The 22467-nt window shown below is 38.8% G+C and overlaps 1 protein-coding gene across 3 annotated transcripts in view; it reads right to left on the bottom strand.

Annotated features, from left to right (window-relative positions):
• Positions 1 to 22467, bottom strand: part of CFAP43 (cilia and flagella associated protein 43) — a 111016-nt gene that overhangs the window by 1241 nt on the left and 87308 nt on the right. For 2 of the 3 annotated variants that reach the window (XM_004468233.5, XM_058298487.1), the window contains 9 exons: positions 17951 to 18058; positions 16389 to 16475; positions 15084 to 15172; positions 13038 to 13251; positions 11526 to 11638; positions 6635 to 6794; positions 4694 to 4858; positions 1617 to 1697; positions 197 to 350 (listed from right to left, as the gene is read on the bottom strand). In XM_004468233.5, the coding sequence (XP_004468290.2) occupies positions 197 to 350; positions 1617 to 1697; positions 4694 to 4858; positions 6635 to 6794; positions 11526 to 11638; positions 13038 to 13251; positions 15084 to 15172; positions 16389 to 16475; positions 17951 to 18058 (1171 nt within the window). The remainder of the gene's footprint in view (positions 1 to 196; positions 351 to 1616; positions 1698 to 4693; positions 4859 to 6634; positions 6795 to 11525; positions 11639 to 13037; positions 13252 to 15083; positions 15173 to 16388; positions 16476 to 17950; positions 18059 to 22467) is intronic. The other variant, XR_011648999.1, reaches the window with a different exon arrangement.

Genomic DNA, 22467 nt, shown 5'->3' with positions numbered 1-22467 from the left:
ATCCCAAAATTGAAGAAGAAAGGAATTAGTTGGATTAGTATCTATATTTTGAAATATAGAAGCAACACTCAGTGAACGAAAATGGATCAGTTAAATTTGTGAAAACCTGAGAAATCCTATTAGCTTTATAACTGCAGATTTCAGGAATATTAATTACTTTAAAAGAAACCTACAGTTGATTAAAAGAAATGCTTACCCATTGCATTACAGATGTCCTTTCTCTCTGAGACAGCCACCAACTCTTCTCGTAAATTGCAGCTTAAAGTATAATTTGCTACATCTTTTTGATTGCTGGTCTTTCCCAGTTTTTTGAGCAGCTTTTTGCAGTTTTCCACATTCTTTTTGTGGGTCTGAAATTTTTGTTTCCATGACACCCCACAAAAAATAATTTTGAAAATGTATTATATTTTATAAAGATATTATTTTAAGTCTAAATGCATTATCATCATTAAGATATCTTACTACCATATGCCTAGTGCCTACATATACTTGCCCATGTGCTCAATTATTTGTTGAAAGATAGAATGGTTAATACCAGAAATGTTAATATCACATTTTAGGGAAAAAAAACTTGCATATTTTTTTATAAAGATAGAAGATACTTTGAAAGTGGCCTTAAGATTCCTTTGTTTCCATCTTTTATATGCTATACAATCAAAACTGAGCATTTATTAAGCAGTTATGATAAAGCAAAGCTTTTACAATGACAAGGAAAGACTATCAAAACTTCTGTTACAGGAAGCGGATGTAGCTCAGAAGTAGTTGAGCACCTGCTTCACATGTATGACATCCCAGGTTTGATCCCTGGTTGTCGCTGTTCCCCTGTGGCCGTTAGCTAGACGGCTTTCGCCTCAGTGAGGCGAACTTCTCGAACGGGTTGTGAGTGACGACGGGGCCCCGGTATCACATAGCCAGGTTAAACACACAGTAACCACCCCGGAGACGCAGGCTCGTGGCGCAGGTCTGGTTTGTTGGGGAAGGGGCACAGCTTATATAGGCAGTGGTGGGGGCTTGAGGTGACGTGTCAATTATAGATAGGCTAAGGGGATTGGGATAATATGAAGCAGCTACTTGATTGGATGAGGCAGTCTTGAAGTTGGCGCGCGTGGGCTTCTCTGGCGGGAAGCTGGCTAGGAAGAAGGGAGGTGCCTTTTGTGATAGCCATTGTGTATGCTTAGTGGCCATTTTGGCTACATGTTGTTTGCCAGCAAGCTCACCAACACTGGTGTCTCCTAAAAATAAACCAACTGTCATTGGGGAGTGGATGTAGCTCAGTGGTTGAGTGCCTGCTTCCCATGTATGAGGTTCTGGGTTCAATCCTTGGTACCTCCTAAAATTCAAAACAAAACAAAACAAAAACCCCAAACTTCTATTACATAAATCACAACGTAATGTGAAATTGAAAATCCACTTAGATACGGCTCTCCCATGGAGTTAATTCTATATTAAAAGAAGTGTTTCAGTCTATCCCACATATTGTGGTTGCACAGATACTCTTCAGGAACCTCTAATTACATCCTGAATATCAGTAAAGGACCAAGATTTTGTCAGGTTCTGTTGGAATTCATAATTTGAAACACTAACTGTTGGGATGATAACGGGTATTTGAGACCTACCTTTTCTAAAACAGCAATGGTTTGCTCCATTATTACAATCTGAACAGCAATCAGGGTCTCATAGTTGGGTTCATTTAGGAACTTGGGGAGAGAAAAATCACAATATATGTGAGGATATTTTCCTCTATTTCTTTTATAGGTAACTGTATATAGATTGTCTTAGTTTTGAAAGATACTGTTTTCATAACAACTGTCCATATAAGGGTGATTTAATTTTTTGTGCCATAATATATACTGGTATTTAACCATCAATACATTCATCTACATAACTAATGATGACAGATTCCTAGAGTTTATTTTCTCATTCACCATACTCCACCAATTCAACTTACCAAATGTTTATTGTCTCGCTTGAGTACAAAGACATTGAGAAAGATGCGAGATAGATATCATGGTCTAGCTTTCAGGAAGGAGAGATGAATAGGCAAGAATAGTTGCTAGCAGATATGTAATGAGCCATGCAAATTCAAAGATGGTTTGTGATGGGACGTGGTTTCTCCAGGCTGGGGAAATCAGGAAAGGCATTTTGGAAGATAGGCTTGAAATTAGATTTGGGAAGTGGGGGGAGAAAAGGAAAGATATTCCATGTAGTAGAACAAGTGTGAGCAAAGACACAGAGGTAGAATTCTAGAAAAGAGTGATTAGTTTGGTTTTGCAAATACTGAGGTGTGAAAGGAATAGTGGTCAATGAGTTTGAAAAGTTAGGTTGAATAGTACTGAATGCTCACCTAAAGATTTCATAATTTGGGAAGTAGATGTGATTCAGTGATAGGGCCTCTGCCTACCATATGGGAGGACCCAGGTCTGATCCCTGGGACCTCCTGGTGAAAAAGAAGAGAAAGCTTGCCTGTGCGGTGAACCATTGCCCATGTGGTGAGCCAAGTGCCCACGCGAGTGCCTGTGCAGTGAGCCAAGTGCCTGCACAGCGAGCCGAGTGCCCAAGTGAGTGCCCGCATGGTGAGCCAAGTGCCCACACGAGTGCCTGTGCAGCGAGCCAAGTGCGTGGTGAGCCAGGGCCTGTGTGGTGAGCCAGTGCCTGTGCAAGTGAGTCATGCAACAAGATGATGATGTGACAAAGAAAAGAAAGGGAAAGTCAAGGTGAAGCACAGCAGAAACCAGGAACTGAAGTGGTGCAATCGACAGGGAACCTCTCTTCACATCAGAGGTTCCCAGGATCGAATTCTGGTGTATCCTAGAGGGGAAAGATGAGAAGAAAAATAGATACAGAACATCACACAGTGAATGGGCACAGCAAAAACAGCAAGGGGGAGGGGGAGGGGATAGGGAAAGAGGGAAGGAAAAAAATTTCTTAATTTGCCAATTAAGAAATAGTAGTTTAAAAAGTTTAGTAGAGTAGTAATTAGATTACTACTCTAGTAATCAGAGCTAGATAGGAATATTAATTTGAGAGCAATATATTGTATAGATTGGATAAGAGAAAGATCCACAGTTGAGAGACAATTAGGAGATATTATAAAATTGTAATAGTCTAAACTATTGAAAATGGAGGACCGACCAGGGAAAAGGCAGAGAGGATAGAAAATGAGGGCATAAATACATAAACTAGGCAAGACTTGGAAGGCAAAGGGAAATCAAAGATGACTAATACTTTAAGCCTGGATAAGTGGCTGGAAATAGAAATTAGCAAATTAAGAAGAGGAGCTGTTGAGGGGTGGGGAGTATAGAAATGAAGCTTGAGGGAGGTCAGGGTAGAGAGCTTAGATTGAAATTGTTCTTTTAGAAGTGATGATTAAGGTCATATTTCATCAAAGGAGAGCACATGGAAAGAAACAGCAAAGAACAGAATTTTAAAAATTTTAACTTTCTTTTTCAACTTCAAAAAATAAAATAATAGACAAAAGGGAGCTTAACAAATTATAGAAGCATTACTTTAAAAAATCCTGTCCAGGGAAGCGGACTTGGCCCAGTGGTTAGGGCGACCGTCTACCACATGGGGGGTCCGCGGTTCAAACCCCGGGCCTCCTTGACCCGTGTGGAGCTGGCCCATGCGCAGTGCTGACGCACGCAAGGAGTGCCGCCCCACACAGGGGTGTCCCCCACGTAGGGGAGCCCCATGCGCAAGGAGTACACCCGTAAGGAGAGCCGCCCAGCGTGAAAGAAAGAGCAGCCTGCCCAGGAATGGCGCCGCCCACACTTCCCCTGCCGCTGACGACAACAGAAGCGGACAAAGAAACAAGACAGCAGCAAATAGACACAGAGAACAGACAACCAGGGGAGGGGGGGAATTAAATAAATAAATAAATCTTAAAAAAAAAAAATCCTGTCCAAGCACGTGGATATTATTTAATCCTAAAAACAAAATTGTTTCTTCAGTATTCTGAAAGATGAATAAATGAGCACAGACTGGTTAAATGATATGATTAAGATGTTCTTGTTAATGAAGAAAATGGAAAAAAAAAACTCGATCACATTCACTCTCATAAAACCAAATCCTATACATATATTTTTTATCCTTAGCTTTGATATAGTACCTTCAGTACCTTCGCTACAAAAATATTACAATGTTACTGTTAACTATAGTCTATAAATTACATTAGTTTTATTTTCCCCATGTATCACCATATTCTTAACACCTTATTGAGAGGAACCTTCTTGTATTTGTATTATTAACCACAATCCTCATCTTAAATCTTAAAGAATGACTATAATTAAGAGTTAGAAGCAAAAGAGAAACCAGTAAAACAGAGTGGTCTGACATGAAGAAAAACGAGAAAACAGGGGCAATAAAAGCCAAAGGAATGTGTAACTAAGATAGAAGGTCAAATGCTACAGAGAGTTGAAGGATGGTGATAACTGGGAAAGGGAGCACTGAATCTGACAATTAGGAAATCCTTGGTGAACTGCAAGATAGAATTATACTACTGAATGGTCATGAAACACTGGAGGCAGCAAATGTAAACTAGTGGAAGAAAAAGAATCCACAGATACATTATGAAATACTGCTGGCCTAGAATATACTTGGTATCATGGAATCTTCTTATACTGGTTGAATGAATGACTGAATACATTAATGAATGAAATCAAAATTATATGGAGAGGGATAGGAAAAAACTTACTTTTTGACGATCTCTTGAAAAAAACAGCATCTGAATATCCCAAGCCTTCTGATTTAAATCTTCCATTTCCATCTCCATTTTCTTATGTTCCCACTCAATCTGAAATATTCCTTTGTGGACATCTTTACTTTCCATCATACTAGCGACTTTCTTTTGTCCTTGAGTCTAAAAATGGACATTTTGATATTCAGATAATATGATTCTGCATGCAGAATTATAGAATATTTGAAGATGAATGCTATTCTTAGAGAACACTTGGCTCACAGAGTTAATCCAGTTTTCTATTTTAAAATGTAGCCAATATTTAAAAATGACTTTTTAGGCAAAATTTGTACAGCATAATTGTCATTGAACAGCTGAAATTATAAAATACATGTAAACAGCAGAGCCAATTTAGTTTATATATCTGTGATTAGGAAGAACTCCTTTGCCATCACCTAACCTACTAATCTGTAAACATCCAGACCCCTTCTCTCTCCTCTCCCTCCTGATACTATGGACGAAGGGACTGTAGTCCAAAGCAGTTAGGCACAGTGGTACCTGGTTGGTAGCTAGTAGAAAAGAAAAATAAAAAAATAGCTGAAAGGGTTAACTATGACACTTGAACACCTAGATGTTTTATCCTTCATTTTAAATTGCTGGAGGAATTCGGGAATATTCTCTATGAAGTTGTTCTTTCAGATAGCTAAATATGAAACCACCGTGTTTCTCAAATTAATTTGTAAAAGAAATTCATCAGTTACATTTTACATTTTTCCTTTCCTCAAAAACCTAGCTTTTTAAAGGTCATGCTATCTGGCTGTACCACCAGCTATTCCTTTTTTTTTTTTTTAAAGTACATGGAGTTGTGGGTTTTTGGTGTTTTTTATGCCCCGCCCCCCACTGATGGTTCTCTTGCCTGTTTTCACATTGTTTGCTCGCCATCTCCAGGAGGCACCGGGAACTGAACCAGGGACCTCCCACATGGGAGGTGAGTACCCAAAGGTCTGAGCCACATCTGCTCAAGAATCTGCTCATTTAGGTGTTTGCTGGTTGTGGTGGGTGGTGTCTGCTCGTCTTCTTTAGGAGGCCCCAGGACCTGAACCCGGGGCCTCCCATGTGGTAGGCAGGCACCCAACTGACTGAGCCGCATCTACTTTCCCGCTACTATTTTTTAAAAATTGGTTTTTATCAATGCTTGGACTACCAATTCCTTGGATTTCCCACTTTCAGTGATCTTTTCTCCATCTTACTTCAGCCACCCAACTCCTGTGATCATACCCTTGATCTTGTCATCATCATTTCCAAAAATCAAGCATTTCTCTAGAGCAGTGGTTCTCAACCAGGGGAAATATTGTCATCCCTCTCCCAAGGGACATTAAGCTATATGTGGAGACCTTTTTGGTTGATAACAATTAGAGGGAAGTGTTGCGACAGGCATCTAGTGGATAAGTCCAAGGAAGCAATCATATATCAAATAAGAAGTCATAGGGAAATTAAAATACACATTGAAGGGAAGACAATGAAAACTCAAATATCAAAATTTGAAGATTTCAGCTAAAATAGTATTTAGAGGGGAATTTATGACATTAAATATTTATACTACAAAAGAAGCAAGGTCTATAATTAATTATCTAAGCTTATCTAAGCTTATCATTAGTAGTTTAGGCCTAACAAAACTATGGTATATTAAAATGAACATTTAACTACTGTGGTTCTGTACTTTCTGTACTTTAGAATTATTTGGGGAGTTTTCAAAAATACCTATACCTGGGAGTGGCCTGGGCATATCTGAAAATTCTCCAGATGAATTTAATGTGCAGTCAGAGTTAGAAACCATGATTTTACTGAATTAAAATGATTTTTCATGGAAAAAGGAGAATGGTGTAACATATTTGAAATAGCAGGTGATAGGTTGTATTTTCTTTCTTTTTTTTTTTCTTTCTGAAGATGCATAATTACCCGAATCACAGCATTTAAGTCTTCAATTATGTTCTTGTTGACAAGAATTGCATCTGCATACTCCAGCAATAACTGGAAATTCTCCACTTCTACTTGCCCTTGTTTTAGGAGAATTTGGATGGTCAAATTCAACTGGAATCCCACTTTCTCTTCCTGTAATCTAAAATGAAAAAGATTTCAAAACAAATAGTTGTCATATATTTATATTTCAAATTTCACCTATTATCAGAGAATAGAGTCAAATCAGCTTAAAGAAAATATGCTGGAGATTAATACGGAGAACACTTTCCCAATGATGGGCTTTCCAAGAGGTATCGGTGGTACCTCTTTCTATCAACATGAAGTTACTTATACTTAGGCTGCTCAAAGAAATGGTATAGACAAAAATGTATTCATAAAATTTTACTTTAGGATTAAGAAAAAATTAATATAAATTTGATTGTAGTAAATATAATAAAAATAGATACTACCAATTAACAAATCTATTGAAGTTGTTTTCTTTAATGACTTTTACATTATATAAACAATATTCAATCTGTACACTACTTAATCACATTCCTTCTTATACCCCAGATCTAAAATTGATGTGTATGACAAATTTGGGAACAGTTAGAGGAGTACTTATAAATGTGCTGTAACTATGATGTGAAACAAAGATTTTAAAAGTGAAGTGAAGAGAGAAAACCAGCAAGATGGTGGCAGAGTAAGGCACTCCAGTCAGCTTGTGCTACAGGGCAGTTAGTAATCACCCAGATTTACCTAAAGCACCAGTTTGGGGGTTCCAGGAGACCAGAAGAGTATCCTGCAATGTCCTTGAAAGAATGAAAGGAGTAGACTGCCATCTGCAGAGAAGATTCGTAATTAGAGGGCTCCAAGCCACGGAGGCTGGTGCCCATCCTCCAATGGCAGCACAAGCCACCTCAGAAGCTATTCCACTGCTGGAATGGATGCTCAACGTCCCAAAAACAGGAGAGAGAGACAGTTGGGCACTAATTTCAGCTACTGATTAGTAAATTTGGCTGGCTAAAGTATAATCCTAAGAACAGCAGAAGTTTGAACCTATCCAAGTCAGAAAGAGGCTGGTAGCCGTCATTTTAACTCCACCCCCAGCATGAGGGGAAGTTGAGCAGACTGAAAATCACAGCGCTGCTGGGCACTGGCTTCTTTCCATCCAAATCAGATTGCAGCTCTAGTCTAAGCCCCAGCCCCACTTCCTGGAGGGAGGAACCTGGGAGGTCCTACGCTAGCCTCTCTGGGAAAATAGAGGCCACTCCAGAGAGGCTGGTGATGATCATTCTACTCCGGTGGCTCGAGCTGCCTCAGGAGCTGTTCCATAGCTGGAGTTGGAAGCTCCATTTCCCAAAAACAGGGGAGAGAGCGACAGTTGGTCACCGAATTCAGCTACTGAATAGTAAATTTGGCTCTGAGATGCATACTAATCAGAATGTCAGATGCCAAAGACAAAGAGAGAATTCTGAAAGCAGCAAGAGAAAAGCAATGCATGACATATTAGTGATACCCAGTAAGATTAAGTGCCAATTTCTCATCAGAAACCATGGAGGCAAAAAGACACTGGTATGATATATTTAAGATACTGCAAGAGAAAAACGTCCAGCCAAGAATCTTATATCCAGCAAGATTGTCTTTCAAAAACAAGGGTGAATTTAGAATATTCACAGGTAAACAGAAACTGAGAGAGTTTGTAACCAAGAGACCAGCTTAGCAGGAAATACTAATGGGTATGCTACAGTCTGAAAACAAAAGACAGGAGAGAGAGGCTGGGAAGAGAGTCTAGGAATGAGGATTATATCAGTAAAAGTAACTAAAAGTCTCAAAAGAGTAGTGAAAATAAAATATGACAGGTAAAACCCAAAGGTCAAAATCAGTGAAATAAGAACTGCCTCCACAGTAATAACATTGAATGTTAATGGATTAAACTCCCCAAAGGACACAAACTGGCAGAATGGATAAAAAAATGAGTCACCTATATGCTGTCTGAAAGAGACTTACCTCAGACCCAAGTATACCAATAGACTGAAAAATGAAAGGCCAGAAAAAGATATTCCATGCATTCAGTAACCAAAAAAAAAAAAAAAAAAAAAAAATCCAGAATGCCTACACTTATATGAAATAGACTTTAAAAGACACTAGTAATGTGCAATCTGAGGAGGAAGGCAGGGAAAAAAATCCATTTACCATAGCAACTAGAAGAATCCAATATTTAGGAATAAACGTAACCAACAATGTAAAGCACTTGTATTCAGAAAACTACACAACTCATTGTTAAAAGAAATTTAAAAGACCTAAATAATTGGAAGAACATTCCATGCTCATGGATTGGAAGACTAAATATCATTAAGATTTCAATTCTACCCAAACTGATATATAGATTCAATGCAATTCCAATAAAAATTCCACCAGCATTAAAAAAAAAAATTAATGGAAAACATGTTTGTCAAATTTATTTGGAAGGGTAAGGGGTTCTGAATAGCCAGAAATATCTTAAAAGTTAAAAATGAAGTTGGAGGACTCTCACTTCTGGACTTTAAATCATATTACCTTGCTACAGTGGTAAAAACAGCACAGTACTGGCATAAAGATAGACACAGACCAATGGAACTGAATTGATGGTTAAGAAACAGACCCTCACATCTATGGTCAAGTGATATTTGATAAGCCTGTCAAACCCACTCAGCACTGACAGAACAATCCATTCAACAAATGGTTCTGCGAGAACTGGATATCCATAGCCAAAAGAAGGAAAGAGGACCCCACTCTCACATCTTATACAAAAATTAACTCAAAATGGATCAAAACCCTAAATATAAAAGCAAGAACCAGAAAGCTTCTAGAGGAAACGGACTTTGGCCCAGTGGTTAGGGCGTCCGTCTACCACATGGGAGGCCCGCGGTTCAAGCCCCGGGCCTCCTTGACCCGCGTGGAGCTGGCCCATGCGCAGTGCTGATGCGCGCAAGGAGTGCTGAGCCACACAGGGGTGTCCCCCGCGTGGGGGAGCCCCACGCGCAAGGAGTGCACCCATAAGGAGAGCCGCCCAGCGTGAAGGAGGGAGCAGCCTGCCGAGGAATGGCGCCGCCCACACTTCCCTGCCGTTGCCGCTGACGACAACAGAAGCGGACAAAGAAACAAGACACAGCAAAAAGACACAGAAAACAGACAACCGGGGGAGGGAAGGGGAATTAAATAAATAAAAATAAATAAATCTTTAAAAAAAAAAAAAAAAAAAAAAAAGAAAAGAAAGCTTCTAGAAGAAAATATAGGGAAATATCTTCAAGACCTGGTGGTAGATGGTGGATTCTTAAAGGAGACTAAGAGGAGGACTGAGATGGACTATTAATATTTAATGTATGTAGAAGTATTAACTTTATTGTAAATGTGTGGAAATGTATAGAGTTGGTGGTAGAACATTATAGTGAGTAACAGCTGGCTTATAAATCAGAATGTGGCTGAAAAGGGTAGTCCAGGGATGTAAATGCCAATTGAAAGAAAGCTAGAGAATAATCTAGGGACTGAATAACACAGTAAACCCAGGTGGATGACAATTGTGGTTGACTGTATAGAAGTCAGTGTCCTTTGTGAGCTAGAACAGGTGTACATCACTATTGCAGGGTGGTGGAAATGTGGAAAAGCATGGGAAAAATACACCTGGCGTGACCTATGGACTGTAGTTAACAGTAATAATGTAATATTCATGCATCTAAGCCAAAGATGTACTGTGTTGACAATGGAGGAGTATGGAAGAAGTGTGCCAAATGTATGCTATGGATCTGGTAATAGTCTGATGATATTATCTCATAATAAGTAACAAATGTTCCACCATGGTGTGTTGTGTTCAGAGAGGGGTGTTGTATGGGAATCCTGCATATGTGAATGATTGTTTTGTAAATTTACAACTTCTGTCATAAAAATATATTTAAAAAAAAATAATATGGTGTGTCATGGGAAAATACACCAAATGTAAGAGAAGGACTATAGTTGGTAGTAAGATTTTGATGGTATTCTTTCATCATTTGTAACAAATGTCTCAACAATGCAAGGTTTTCGTAGTGGTTGATGTATGGGATCTCTATATGATGTTATGCAGGCTTGCTTTGTAAGTTCACAATTTTTACTATACACTTATTGTTTATGTATGTTCATATAGAAATAATAATAATAATTATAATAGGGTGGGTTGGGGGGAAAAACACCAAATGTAAGATACTTTAGTTTGCGGTAATATTTTGAGGAAGCTCTTTAATCATTACTTAAAAATGTTTTACAACAGTGCAAGGTATTATTTGTAGGGTAAGGTATGATGTCCCTGTATGATATTATGTATGTTCTTGTTTTATAAGTTCACAACTATTACTATATACTTATTGTTTATGTATGTTTATTTATGATATACTTCAATAAATTAAAAAAAAAAGTGAAGCAAAGACTTTCAACTAATATTCCAAGATCTCAGTAAAAATAAGATGCCCTGAAGAGAAAGATACTAGTTGGCTAGGTAACTACAAGGGAATTTCTTAGACAATTGTATAATTTTTTTCACACATTTAGTTTGAATCTAAAAGTACATACTGAAAGAAACAGTTCCTTTCTACTTTTTGTGGAAGAAGCAGATTAAGAAAAAAAAAAGAACTAAGATTTTTCCAAAACTTGCCTATTTGTAATAAGAGCAATGGAACATGTGGGAAAGTTTTATTTGGAAACATTTTATGTAATGAACTGCCCTTTTTAAAATAGAATTTTTAAAGCACACTTCTGGGATTGATTAAGATAAGATAATTTTGTGCCAACTGTGAACAATTATGCCCCATTGATACAATCTAATTTAGCCCTAGCTTAAACTTTGAATAAATGAACATGAATGAAAGGTTCAAATTACAGGGTGAGTTCATGGAACACTTTTTCAATGTCCTGTTGCACCTTTTCATCATCCTCAGTTCTCTTCCGTAGGAAAGCCATCATTTCCATTAAGCCAGCTGCTTTCTGCTTTACCTGAAGAAACCAAACCACAAACACCTCAGAACGTATGAAGCCTTAGAAATTAAAAAAAAAAAGTTTAAAATAATTTTGGAGAACATACATCTTTTAACTTTTTGTGTCACAAAACCTTAGCGAGCCCATATTTCTAAGACATTAATATAAATTTAAATTCCTGCCATTAGGTAACATAAAGTATCTAAAACACATGGAGCATTCCATGAATAATTTGATTAGCAAGTTTGCTTTCCGCATTTATCAAATATGCAAAACAAAAAGAATTTTGCGTATCTTATTTTTAATATTTCTCATCTTAGGTAAAATTATAAACTAGTAATAATAATACCTTAATAAAAATATGCCAGCCTGTATTTGACAGCAAATTTAGGAATTTGGTGGGTGGGGGGTAGTGCTCAAGAAGCAGCAAGAGGAAAGATTCTCCTCCAATTAAATACACTCTCAAATTTTTACCTTTTGTGATTTAAAAAAAAATATTCTAGCAAAACTATGAAGTTGGTTCTTCCAATCTATGCAAAAAGAGATGAATATCACACTCTATACTAGGGCAGAGAGGAGAAGAGGAAACGATCTACAAAATTGCTGTCTAAGAAAAACATAATGTGAGCCACATATGTCATTTTAAATTTTGTTGTAGCCACATTATAAAAAATTAAATAAATCAGAGGAAATTAATTTTATTCGTATATTTTATTTAATACAATATATGCCAAATATTATCATTTAATATAAAATATTGATACAACATTTTCTTTTTTTTTATCACGCTATGTCATCTAAATTTAGGATATATTTTCCACTTATGGCACATCTCAATTAGGGTTGGCCACATTTATTTCAAGAACTCAAACACCAGGAAGCTGATGTGGCTCAACAGATAGAGCATCTGTCTACCATATAGGAGGCCCAAGGGTTTGATACCCCGCACAAGGAATGGCCCCTGTGCAAGGAGAGCCACCCTGCACGAAACTGCAGCCTGCCCAGGAGTGGTGCCACACACATGGAGAGCTGATGCAGCAAGATGACAACAAAAAGAAACACAGATCCCCAGTACTGCCTGATGAGAATACAAGCAGACACAGAAGAATACACAGCGAATGGGCAAAGAAAACAGACAATGGGGGTGGGAGAGAGAAATAAGCAAATAAATCTTTAAAAAAAAAAAACTCAATAACCACATGTGGCTTATGTTTACCATATTGGACAGAAGGTCTACCAACAAAGGCCTATGCTTAGCCCCCAGTAGCACCAAGGTTAATATTTTATTTCATTATTTTTAATATGACGTACTACCCTAGAAGGAAAACCTAAATAATTAGCTTTTCTGGAAACAATGTCACTATAAACTATATATTTGCTATCAGTACGCAATAAAATAAAATAAAATGATATATACTTTCTGTTCATTTTCTACTTTTGCTCGTCTGGTCATGCAGAAATGATCCCAGACCAAGGGATCCAAGCCCTCTGGCATGTTATGGATATTGTCCAATTCATCCATGGCTTTCATTAAATGGGCAAAGGCATCGCTATTCAATTTGCCAGATCCTGGTCGCTCTCCAAAAGGGACAATACAGTTTGCATCTGAGTGCCTTTTTTGTTTTTGAATCCTGGTAATACCAAAAAAAGCCATCAACCTTTCACATTCTCATACAACAAAACATCAGTGTTAAGTAATACAACAGTTAGCATAGGGAGAACACATATGACACTTTCCTTTGGCAATTAGGGCTGGTGGGTATATTATGCCAAAGAGAAAAGCACCCCCTTTGTCCCTCTTCCAGACTCGCTAGTTCCCCAAATATGACCTTGGTTGGCTAGAGACTTCCCTAATTGTCATCAGCACTGGTGGCTTTAGCTGCACTAGGAAATGTCTCCTTTCTGTGTATTTTGATCAGGCAAGTTAATGCTCAAGGGAAGTGTGGATGCTCCCTCGTCCTGATTGCACATCCTCTACTTGTCTCCTTTTTGCAGGTGGGTGGCTGGCAATTTGTTCATGTATTCGACACTGGAGAAGTACCTCTTTTTATCTACATAAATAGATCAGTTTTGTTCCTGGGCTGTGTGTGGGAAGGGAAGCAGAGATTTGTACCAGGAACTCACTGTCAAGATGCCTTACAAACACTGTGAGAATAGTACTATTATCTCCTTTCTCTAATGAGGAAACTGAGGCTTTGAGAGAGGTTACTGGCCTCAGGCACTAGGTATGGTGGAGATGAAAACTAAAGCCTTGCTTTCTGCTACTGCCTCCCAATATATATATACATGGCCTCCTCTCTTCATATGGAAGAGGTATGTACTTAGGCTTATAACTCACTCTTTGAAAAAATATGGAAACTGAGACATGAGGTATATTCTATATTAAATTTCCTCGGTTGCATGTAACCTGTCAAAGGTGAGAGAAATGTGTCTGTAGCTCAGACAAAAATGAACCCTTGTGAAAAATAAACTCCCTGATTTCTGGATTATGTCTGACTGAAAATTATGAAGATCTGAATTTATAATATTGGAAAATCAGTGAAATGTGTTTTTAATGCTGCTCTCATTATAAAAATCAGATATTTTAGAACTCTTTTGATAATGGTAATTTTCAATCATGTTTACAGCATTTGCCAAACTTTGTCGTGAGTATAATCACACGAGATGCTCTGAGGAAAAGAGATCTGCAGTCAGATACATTTGGAAAAAGCTGCTTACTCTGTTTTTTCATACCTGGAGCTCCAAAGGCCAATAATAAGTTCTGGGAAGTTCTGCAGTAAAGAAACCTGTTTAATTTTTTTTTTCTCCCTTAGCTCAGAGTTTCCCTAAATTAATTTTGTCTTGAAGCTTTTTATGTATAATTCCTATTCATACCACAAGGAACTCATGCGCTGGAACACATCGTGGGGAAAAAAACTACATAAATCTGTATGTCTTGTATTATTTAAAAGGAATTTGTTTTCATGTATAAAAAGTAACCTATAGTAGCACTGTGCTTACAAAGGTGCTTAACTATTTTAAAATAATAAAAAGAAATCTTATTTTCCCTGCAAACCTTAAGAAATAGGCATAATTTTTAAAAATATTGAATTACGATAAAGACACTCGAACATCTTTTTCTTAATGCAGGGGTACTTAATCAGGGGTCCACGGACCCAAAGATTTCAGGAGGTCTGTGAGCTTGAGTTGAAAAAAATGCACTTATTATCTTTATTTTCTCTGACCTCTAACTGAAATCTAGCATTTCCTTCACTTACGAATGTATGCCGTAAATAAATTACAGTAGTATTCATTTCACCCAACTGACAAAGGAGTTCATGGAACAAAAAAGGTTAAGAACCCCTGACCTAAAGGATGTTATACTGAATATTTTTATGTAATTGGAAGAAAAATATGAAATCTGGTAACACTCTTTTTTCTTTACAGTCATTCCCCTGAAACATGATAGAAAGGAGGAACAAACCTTGGCCGGCGTTTAAAAAGTTTGTAGAGTATATCCACCTGATGACTGGGAATTTCAGAAAATTCCTTTTTAAAGCTGCGATCCAGAACCTAAGGGCAAATGCATCATTTCTAGAATTGCAATTTTGTTCTGAAACCTTTTTACTGTTGTCAATACTCTTCAAAAGTCAAAATACTTTTATTTTTAAAATCCATGAAAACTTGAGAGATGGTCATTCACTGTGCATAGATGATTTAAATGTTTCTTTTGAGGGAAGTGGACTTGGCTCAATGGATAGGGCATCCGTCTACCACATGGGAGGTCCACAGTTCAAACCCCGGGCCTCCTTGACCCATGTGGAGCTGCCCCATGCACAGTGCTGATGTGTGCAAGGAATGCCGAACCACACTGGGTTATCCCCTGCGTAGGGGAGCCAAATGTGCAAGGAGTGCACCCCATAAGGAGAGCCACCCAGAGCGAAAGAAAGTGCAGCCTGCCCAAGAATGGCGCCGCACATACAGAGAGCTGACACAACAAGATGTTGCAACAAAAAGAAACACAGATTCCCGGTGCCGCTGATAAGGATAGAAGTGGTCACAGAAGAACACACAGCGAATGGACACAGAGAGCAGACAACTGCGGGGGGGGGGGGCCGGGTAGGGGAGAGAAATAAATAAATAAATCTTAAAATATATATATATATATATATATATATATATATATGTATATAAAGGTTTCTTTTGAATAGGAAGCACCTCATTGCATAAAAATATTATTTCATAAAATTGTTTAGCTGACCAGGCCTGAAAAATCATCCAGAACAGTGTTTCTCAGACTTCTTACAAAGATTCACTAAAAGAATCACACTTTACATTGTGACACTCAAACATATAGAAATAACAAACGGAAACAAAGGTTTCACATAATAATATTTACCTGTAAGCCGGCAAGTTACTCTATTCTTTTTCATTCTATTCTATGTATTCTGTTCTTTCATTATAAAAATACTGATCATAGCCTGCTCAATTGATATCATGACTCACTAATGGGGTGTGAAACCTGAAGCTTGAAAGCTCCAAGGCGTAGGTGATATCCTTCATTTTTGTACAAAAGGAAGCTTAAACCAGAGAGGTTTACAAAAATTCATTTTACCTACTGACTTTCAGAAAAATATAATACAATGGCATAGAATCAAATTCACCCATAACTGAGAATCATGGTTAAAAAAAACCATCTATGCAGAAAATAAGTTATTCCTTTTCATCAACTCTATTGCAGCCACAATGTTATTATTGCAAGGTAGGTGAGTAAAACAATGACTCTCACTTTGTCTTCTGCCAGTAAGTTGTCATAGTGCTCCTTGTACACATCGAGGTTTTCTCTCGCATTCCGGATGGCTTCGGAAGTCTGGATCTATAGTAGTATCAGGAACCAGAACAGAGACTTCACAGCATAAACAAAAATTTGGAGATACTAAGCAGAACAAGGAATTTCCTAGTAATATTAAATGTGTCAATGAAGTATCCATTACAGATAACATTTATAGAAGGAAGTAGACCAATTGGAGACTTTGAAAGAACAAGCATCTAAGCACCTGTCCTAGGTATTGATAATTCTGTATGTGATTGTGAATGCCTCTATGGAGCAATTCAAGCTTGCCTGGGCAGCGTAGCATGATGGAAGTGTACAGGTTTGGGAACTGCATGGTCCTGGGTTCTGAGAAACTGAATATACAAACAGACAATGGTCAATCCATGAGTAACAATAGAACCCATAAAAGTTTACAGCAACTAGCCCAGGGAGTCAAACCACAATCTCTGCAGCAATTGGTCCCAGTCAGGACTTGGTCAAAAACTGCTGGTTTCCTTAATTTTTGCCCTACTTCCAACTCAGTACCAACTGGAGAAAGCCAAATATGCTCTCCAGATCCATCACTTAAGATGGCCTGCCTTTCAGTAGACTGCTTCCAGCTTTCCCATGCAAAAAATCTCCAGAGTGTATCTGAAGGCTACCCCTTCTGTCACTATAAAGTTTTCTCATTCTGCTACCTGCCTTTGAGTCTCTGCCAATGAGTCTCTGCCAAACACAAGTGATAGTGGCTGCCTCCCTTGCTCTAGCAAGCTCTGAATACACAACCTCTCCTTTTTCTCACTTGGGTAATCTTCATTTATTTCCACGGTTCTAATTTCTGCTCTGTTACTTACTAGCGGGTGACTTAGGCATGATACCCAGAGTCTCCTCATCTGTGAAAGAAATCTAATACCTTTCAAGGTTGCTATGTATAGAGATATAATTAGGAGGCGTTTTGCATATGCTGTTTAACAGACGCTTAGCAAAAAGTAACACATCGTATATGATACATTAAGTCCTGCATTCATAAATGTCCTTTATTAATATTGAGAAAGGCTGACATCTTGAAACTTTTGATGTGACAAGCATTTTGCTCTACTGTCTGTTTAATTAACCACATCTATTTCTGCTCAGATACAGGTTTTCAGAATATAGCAAAGTTTTTCCTTCTATATAAGCTAACCCATTAACTGCACTTCCTTATATTTTTAGTAAAACTTAAGGTGCCAAACATTCTAGAGAGGACAAGATTCCCTAAAGAAGAGCCTAGAAACAGCTTAAAAGGTTAGATACCTGTTCAAGCCTCACAGCCAGGCAGTGGTTAAAAGCCAGTGCTTTTGATTAAATGACTGCGGCTGCAGAATCACCGAACTTTATTAACAGAATGGAATGAATACTTTCACCTGGTCCTGGAGCAAAGTCCCAAGCAGGGAACCAAAAGACGCGCACGGTTTAGCAGGCATGGTGGAAAAAAAGCTTAAACTAGGAGCTCGTCTGTCAGAAAATGGTTGTGCTCAGATGCCAAATTCTGTACTCACTCTCTCCTCCTGCTTCCTCGCAAGGTAGTTGTTCAGGCATAGCTCTCTGGTGGTTAATTCTTCATCCAACAGTAAAGAGAAAATAAGGTTATTTATTTTCAGTTCTTCCTATAGAAATGTTAGAAAAAGAAAAAATTGGTCACTACTCCTCCTTTTGAGAATTATAATTAGCAGTAACCAAACAAGTTTATGACACACAAGTAAGAGAGATTTCTTTTAAAGAAAAAGGAGAATAGACTGTCAGTTGTTACATTTCCCATCTTTTCATTGTAAACTAAAATGCAGATGCAGAAATATACATAAAGCATGTATAGTTTAATAGGTTGTTATACAGGCAAACATCTTTGAAATCACCACCTAGAGGAGAACTACTAATAGACTTGGCTACCATCAGAAGCCGCATCTGTGTGTCTCATCCCATCTCTACCCCAAGAGTAACTTGACTTTTATAGTAATCACTTCCTTGTGTTCTTTATAGTCTTATTGCCCAAGGGCGTACTTTAGGCACTATAGTTCGACTGGTCCATTAAAAAAATGTTGTCATGTCTTTTAAATCTTTTGAGTCTCAAAGTCTACAGGTTTTCTTCTTTTCCGCACAATTTTTGTTGTTGCAGGAACCAGTTTTCCCTGGGCTGGGTGTTGCTGACTGTGGACTCATGGGGAAGTTCATCAGGGCCCTTCATCCTCTGTAGTCCCTGAAGAGTGGCAGCTGGATCCAGAGGCCGGATCAGACTCATGTTGATCCTTTTGGCAAGACTGGAGATGTTACTGCGTTCTTTGATGAGGAGACATAGAGGATCTGGCTGTGATGTCAGCAAGTGTGGGTGCTCAGGGTCCAGGTCCACAATCCATCAGGTGATGCAAAATTCTATTTCCATCATTCCCTATCCACTAACTAATTGAAGTACTTTCATAAAAAGACACTTAACCTTATCTACTACTTGGTTACCTGGTAGAGCAGTTCACACAGTAAAGCAGCACAAATACTTTAGGCTTTCTCCTTTCTACCTAATTGCTTTTGTCTGTTTTCATGGTGACTTGGGGACATTAAAAAACTATGCTGCTACTGCCACCTTCTGCCCAGAATCATTGCGAATAAATGACTTAAAAAAATAAGAACCAGGGCCTTAAAATCTACTCAATATGGTAAACAAAGGGGGAAGGAGGAACAGAGAGAAATGGCTATAAGAGGGCACCTCCTCAATCTGGCCATTTTAAAAGTAATAACATTCAATTCTCACAATGACCCTATCAGGTGAGCATTATCCTCTTCTGTGTACAGATAAGGAACTTGAGGCTCAGAGAGGTTCAGAATTTCCCCAAGTTCTCAATGTCACTGAGTGGCAGAGCTGGGATTGACAGATGTGTCCCACTGTAATAACCAGCCTGAGAGGAAAATGAAGAAATGAGTCACAGGACTCAGTTCAAGTCCCAGCTGCTTGTCTGAGAGTAATAATGCAGCTAATGTTATTTCACAGGATTGTTAAAATAATTAAATCCAATGATTATGAAAGTATTACGTCCTGCCTAGAGTGTGTGCCTCTCTCCCTGTCTGTTCCCCACATCTCCCTCTTTCATTTGGGACAACTCAGGCCCTACCTCTCCCAGGAAGTCAGTCCTGGCCTTTTTAGGCCTTTCTGGCTTCCCACTTCTCTGACATCCAATAATACTTGTAGGCAGAGGAATATTATGTCTTTAATACCTAAAATGGCTTATTTTAAATTGTTTGATATTGTTTTGTATAAATTACCCTTAGGTTGTAAGCTCCTTAGAGATGAGGACAATTCGTTATTTTCTTTCCCTAGGACTTCAAAGAGCCGAGTATATAGCAGACACTCAGGAATTGATTAAAGGATTGATAGGGAGGTGGAGGACACCCCGCCCGCACTCACCCACCCAACCTCACCTCCCCCCCAGCACACACCCTGCAGCTAGACAATCACTGAGAACAAAATAAGAGGCTGTGGGAAGCTCAGCTCAAAGACCATTTATTTCCTTGGGAGATCAGCAACAAAGTCAAAGAGGGCTATTCAGAAGATGCCGTTTGCTTGTAGAGGTTCCTACTTTTAAAAATATTTTATCAAAGTTAAATTTGTATATAACAATGTCAAATGACTCTAAGGAAAACGGACTGTCCTGTGCTACCCCTCCCACCTTGTTTCTCACTTGCCAGTGCTAATCGTTTTCAACCCTTTTAACTGATTCTGCTGGGATTTACCTCTCTATTCTAAGTAGAGTGCTTACTCTGTTATTTCTTCATTTTTGGATTTTAGATTCGATTGGCTCCCTAAAGAAAGATGAGGATTCAGTTCTCTGTGCCTCTACCTTCAACCACAGATACATTCCCCCAACACTCCTTCCCAATACAGCAATATAATTTTTGACTGGATCAGTAGTCACTTTTAAAAATTATTATGGCTATATAAATGCTATTCAAGAAAATCCAGCACTCTGTTATTATATTTCCTTTCTCCCACATACTCTGTCTTCCCTGAAGTTAATAATTATCCACCATGACCGTGATGGTTAGGCTATTGTGTCAACTCGGCCAGGTAATTCTGCCCAGTTGTTTGGCCCAGCAAGCACTGGGCTAACTGTAATACAAGGGCATTATGGACTTTAGTCACCATTGACTTTACTGCAGTGGTAAATCATAGATAGCTGACTATAATTACATCAATCAGGGAGATTGTCATCAGCATGGAGTGACACTTTATACAGTCAGTTGAATGCCTTAAAAGGGGAAGTGATTCTAGCATTGAGTGAGAATTTCCCAGCTCGTCTTTGGACAGCCAGTGTCTCCCAGAACTTGTCAAGAACGTCACTGGACTTTCACTGGAGTCCCTGGTTGCAGCCTGCCTGCGGAACCTGGACTTGTGCATCCCCACAGTCACGTGAGAGACTCTAATAGAATGCATACTATTGACAGATATCTCTTGTTGATTCTGTTTCCCTAGAGAACCCTGACTAATACAATAACTAATTTATCCCTACACTCTACCTAAAGTGTAAATCCCATTTCATATGTTCCTAAAACATCAGGTAATCTCTTGATTCATATTCAGGGCAAGGGCTATCCCTTCTGGAGCCCTCTGTCTTCCTGTTACAATCTAAGGAGTATGTCACCCAGCCTCCGTACCCTGTGACTTCCTGTGGGGTTCAGTCAATAGGAAGCCCCAGCAGGAGATAAGAAGCAGAAGAGAGAACTAGGGTATTCATTCCCAACTCTACCAACTTCTCACCAGCATATACACACAAGCCCTCCCTGCCAGGCCAGCAGTTTGTTCTTTTATCTTTGGCCACAGCTCTTGCAGGATTCTGGTAAAAGCTCCCTTGCCTTGCCTTTTTAGCCCTGGAGATGACACTGGCTTCCCACTTGTATTAGAGTCCTCTAGGGAAACAGAACCAACAGGTTCTGTAAATAGTATGTTTTATAAAATTGTCTCATGCAATCGTGGAGATGCACAGTCCAAATTCCATAGAGCAGAGTGCAAGCCAGGAACTACAATGAAAACTCTCGATGAGTTCCCCAGGAGACACTGGCTGACTGAAGGAGAGATGGAAATTCTCTCTCTGAATGCTGAAAGCACCTCTTTTTTTAAGGCCTTCAACTGATTGGATGAGACATCACTCATTGCTGAAGGTAATCTCCTCAGGTGATTGTAATGTAATGAGTCAAAGATGCAATCAACTCACTGCTGATTAAAGTCCATGAAATGCCCTTATATTACCATTGAACTAAAGCTTGATTGACCAAACTGGCACCATTACCTGGCCAAGCTGACACATTAGCGCAACCAGCATATCTAAATCCCTCATTGTTTCACCATTCTTTGTTGTTTCTCTTATCCCTGCCCATACCCCTGTCAACAGTTCCTTCATTAAACTCTCTTCATCTTAACCATTCCAATGTATCATTCCTGCTTGGACCCTGATGCCATAGTCATCCTCCTGGAGATTCCCTTTACTCTCTCCAGTGCTGCATCATCTTTTTGGTTTACCCCTGGCTTTGGTGAGTCACATCTTCCAATAGCTTCCTGAGAATAGGGCATAAGAGGTAAATTCTTGAGACCTTGCACTTCTCAAAATATTATTCTCTTCTTACACTCACTTGATAGCTTGGCTGGGTATAGAATCCAATGTTAGAGATGATTTTCCCTCAGAATTTAGAGAATCACTCCTTGGTCTTCTTGTTTCTAGGGTTACTGAGCACTATTTATATTCTGACGACTGGATGAAATTAAGCCACGTTTTACATATGATCTTTCGGGGCATGAAGATTCTTCATTCATTCAACACATAGTATGAGCCAAGCCCTTTGGCAGTTGCTGGAGAAATAGGCATGAACAAGACAGACTCCATCTTACCCACACGGAGCTTATATAGTCTTGGAAGCATTAAGAAATAATCTTGCATAAATTAAAATTCAGTTGCATTAAGAAACAGTAAGGAGGTGGCGGACTTGGCCCAGTTGTTAGGGCATCCGTCTACCACATGGGAGGTCTGTGGTTCAAACC

The sequence above is a fragment of the Dasypus novemcinctus genome, chromosome 6 (assembly GCF_030445035.2).
Source record: "Dasypus novemcinctus isolate mDasNov1 chromosome 6, mDasNov1.1.hap2, whole genome shotgun sequence".
NCBI classification, from domain to species: Eukaryota; Metazoa; Chordata; class Mammalia; order Cingulata; family Dasypodidae; genus Dasypus; species Dasypus novemcinctus.
This window is presented reverse-complemented; position numbering and strand designations above follow the sequence as displayed.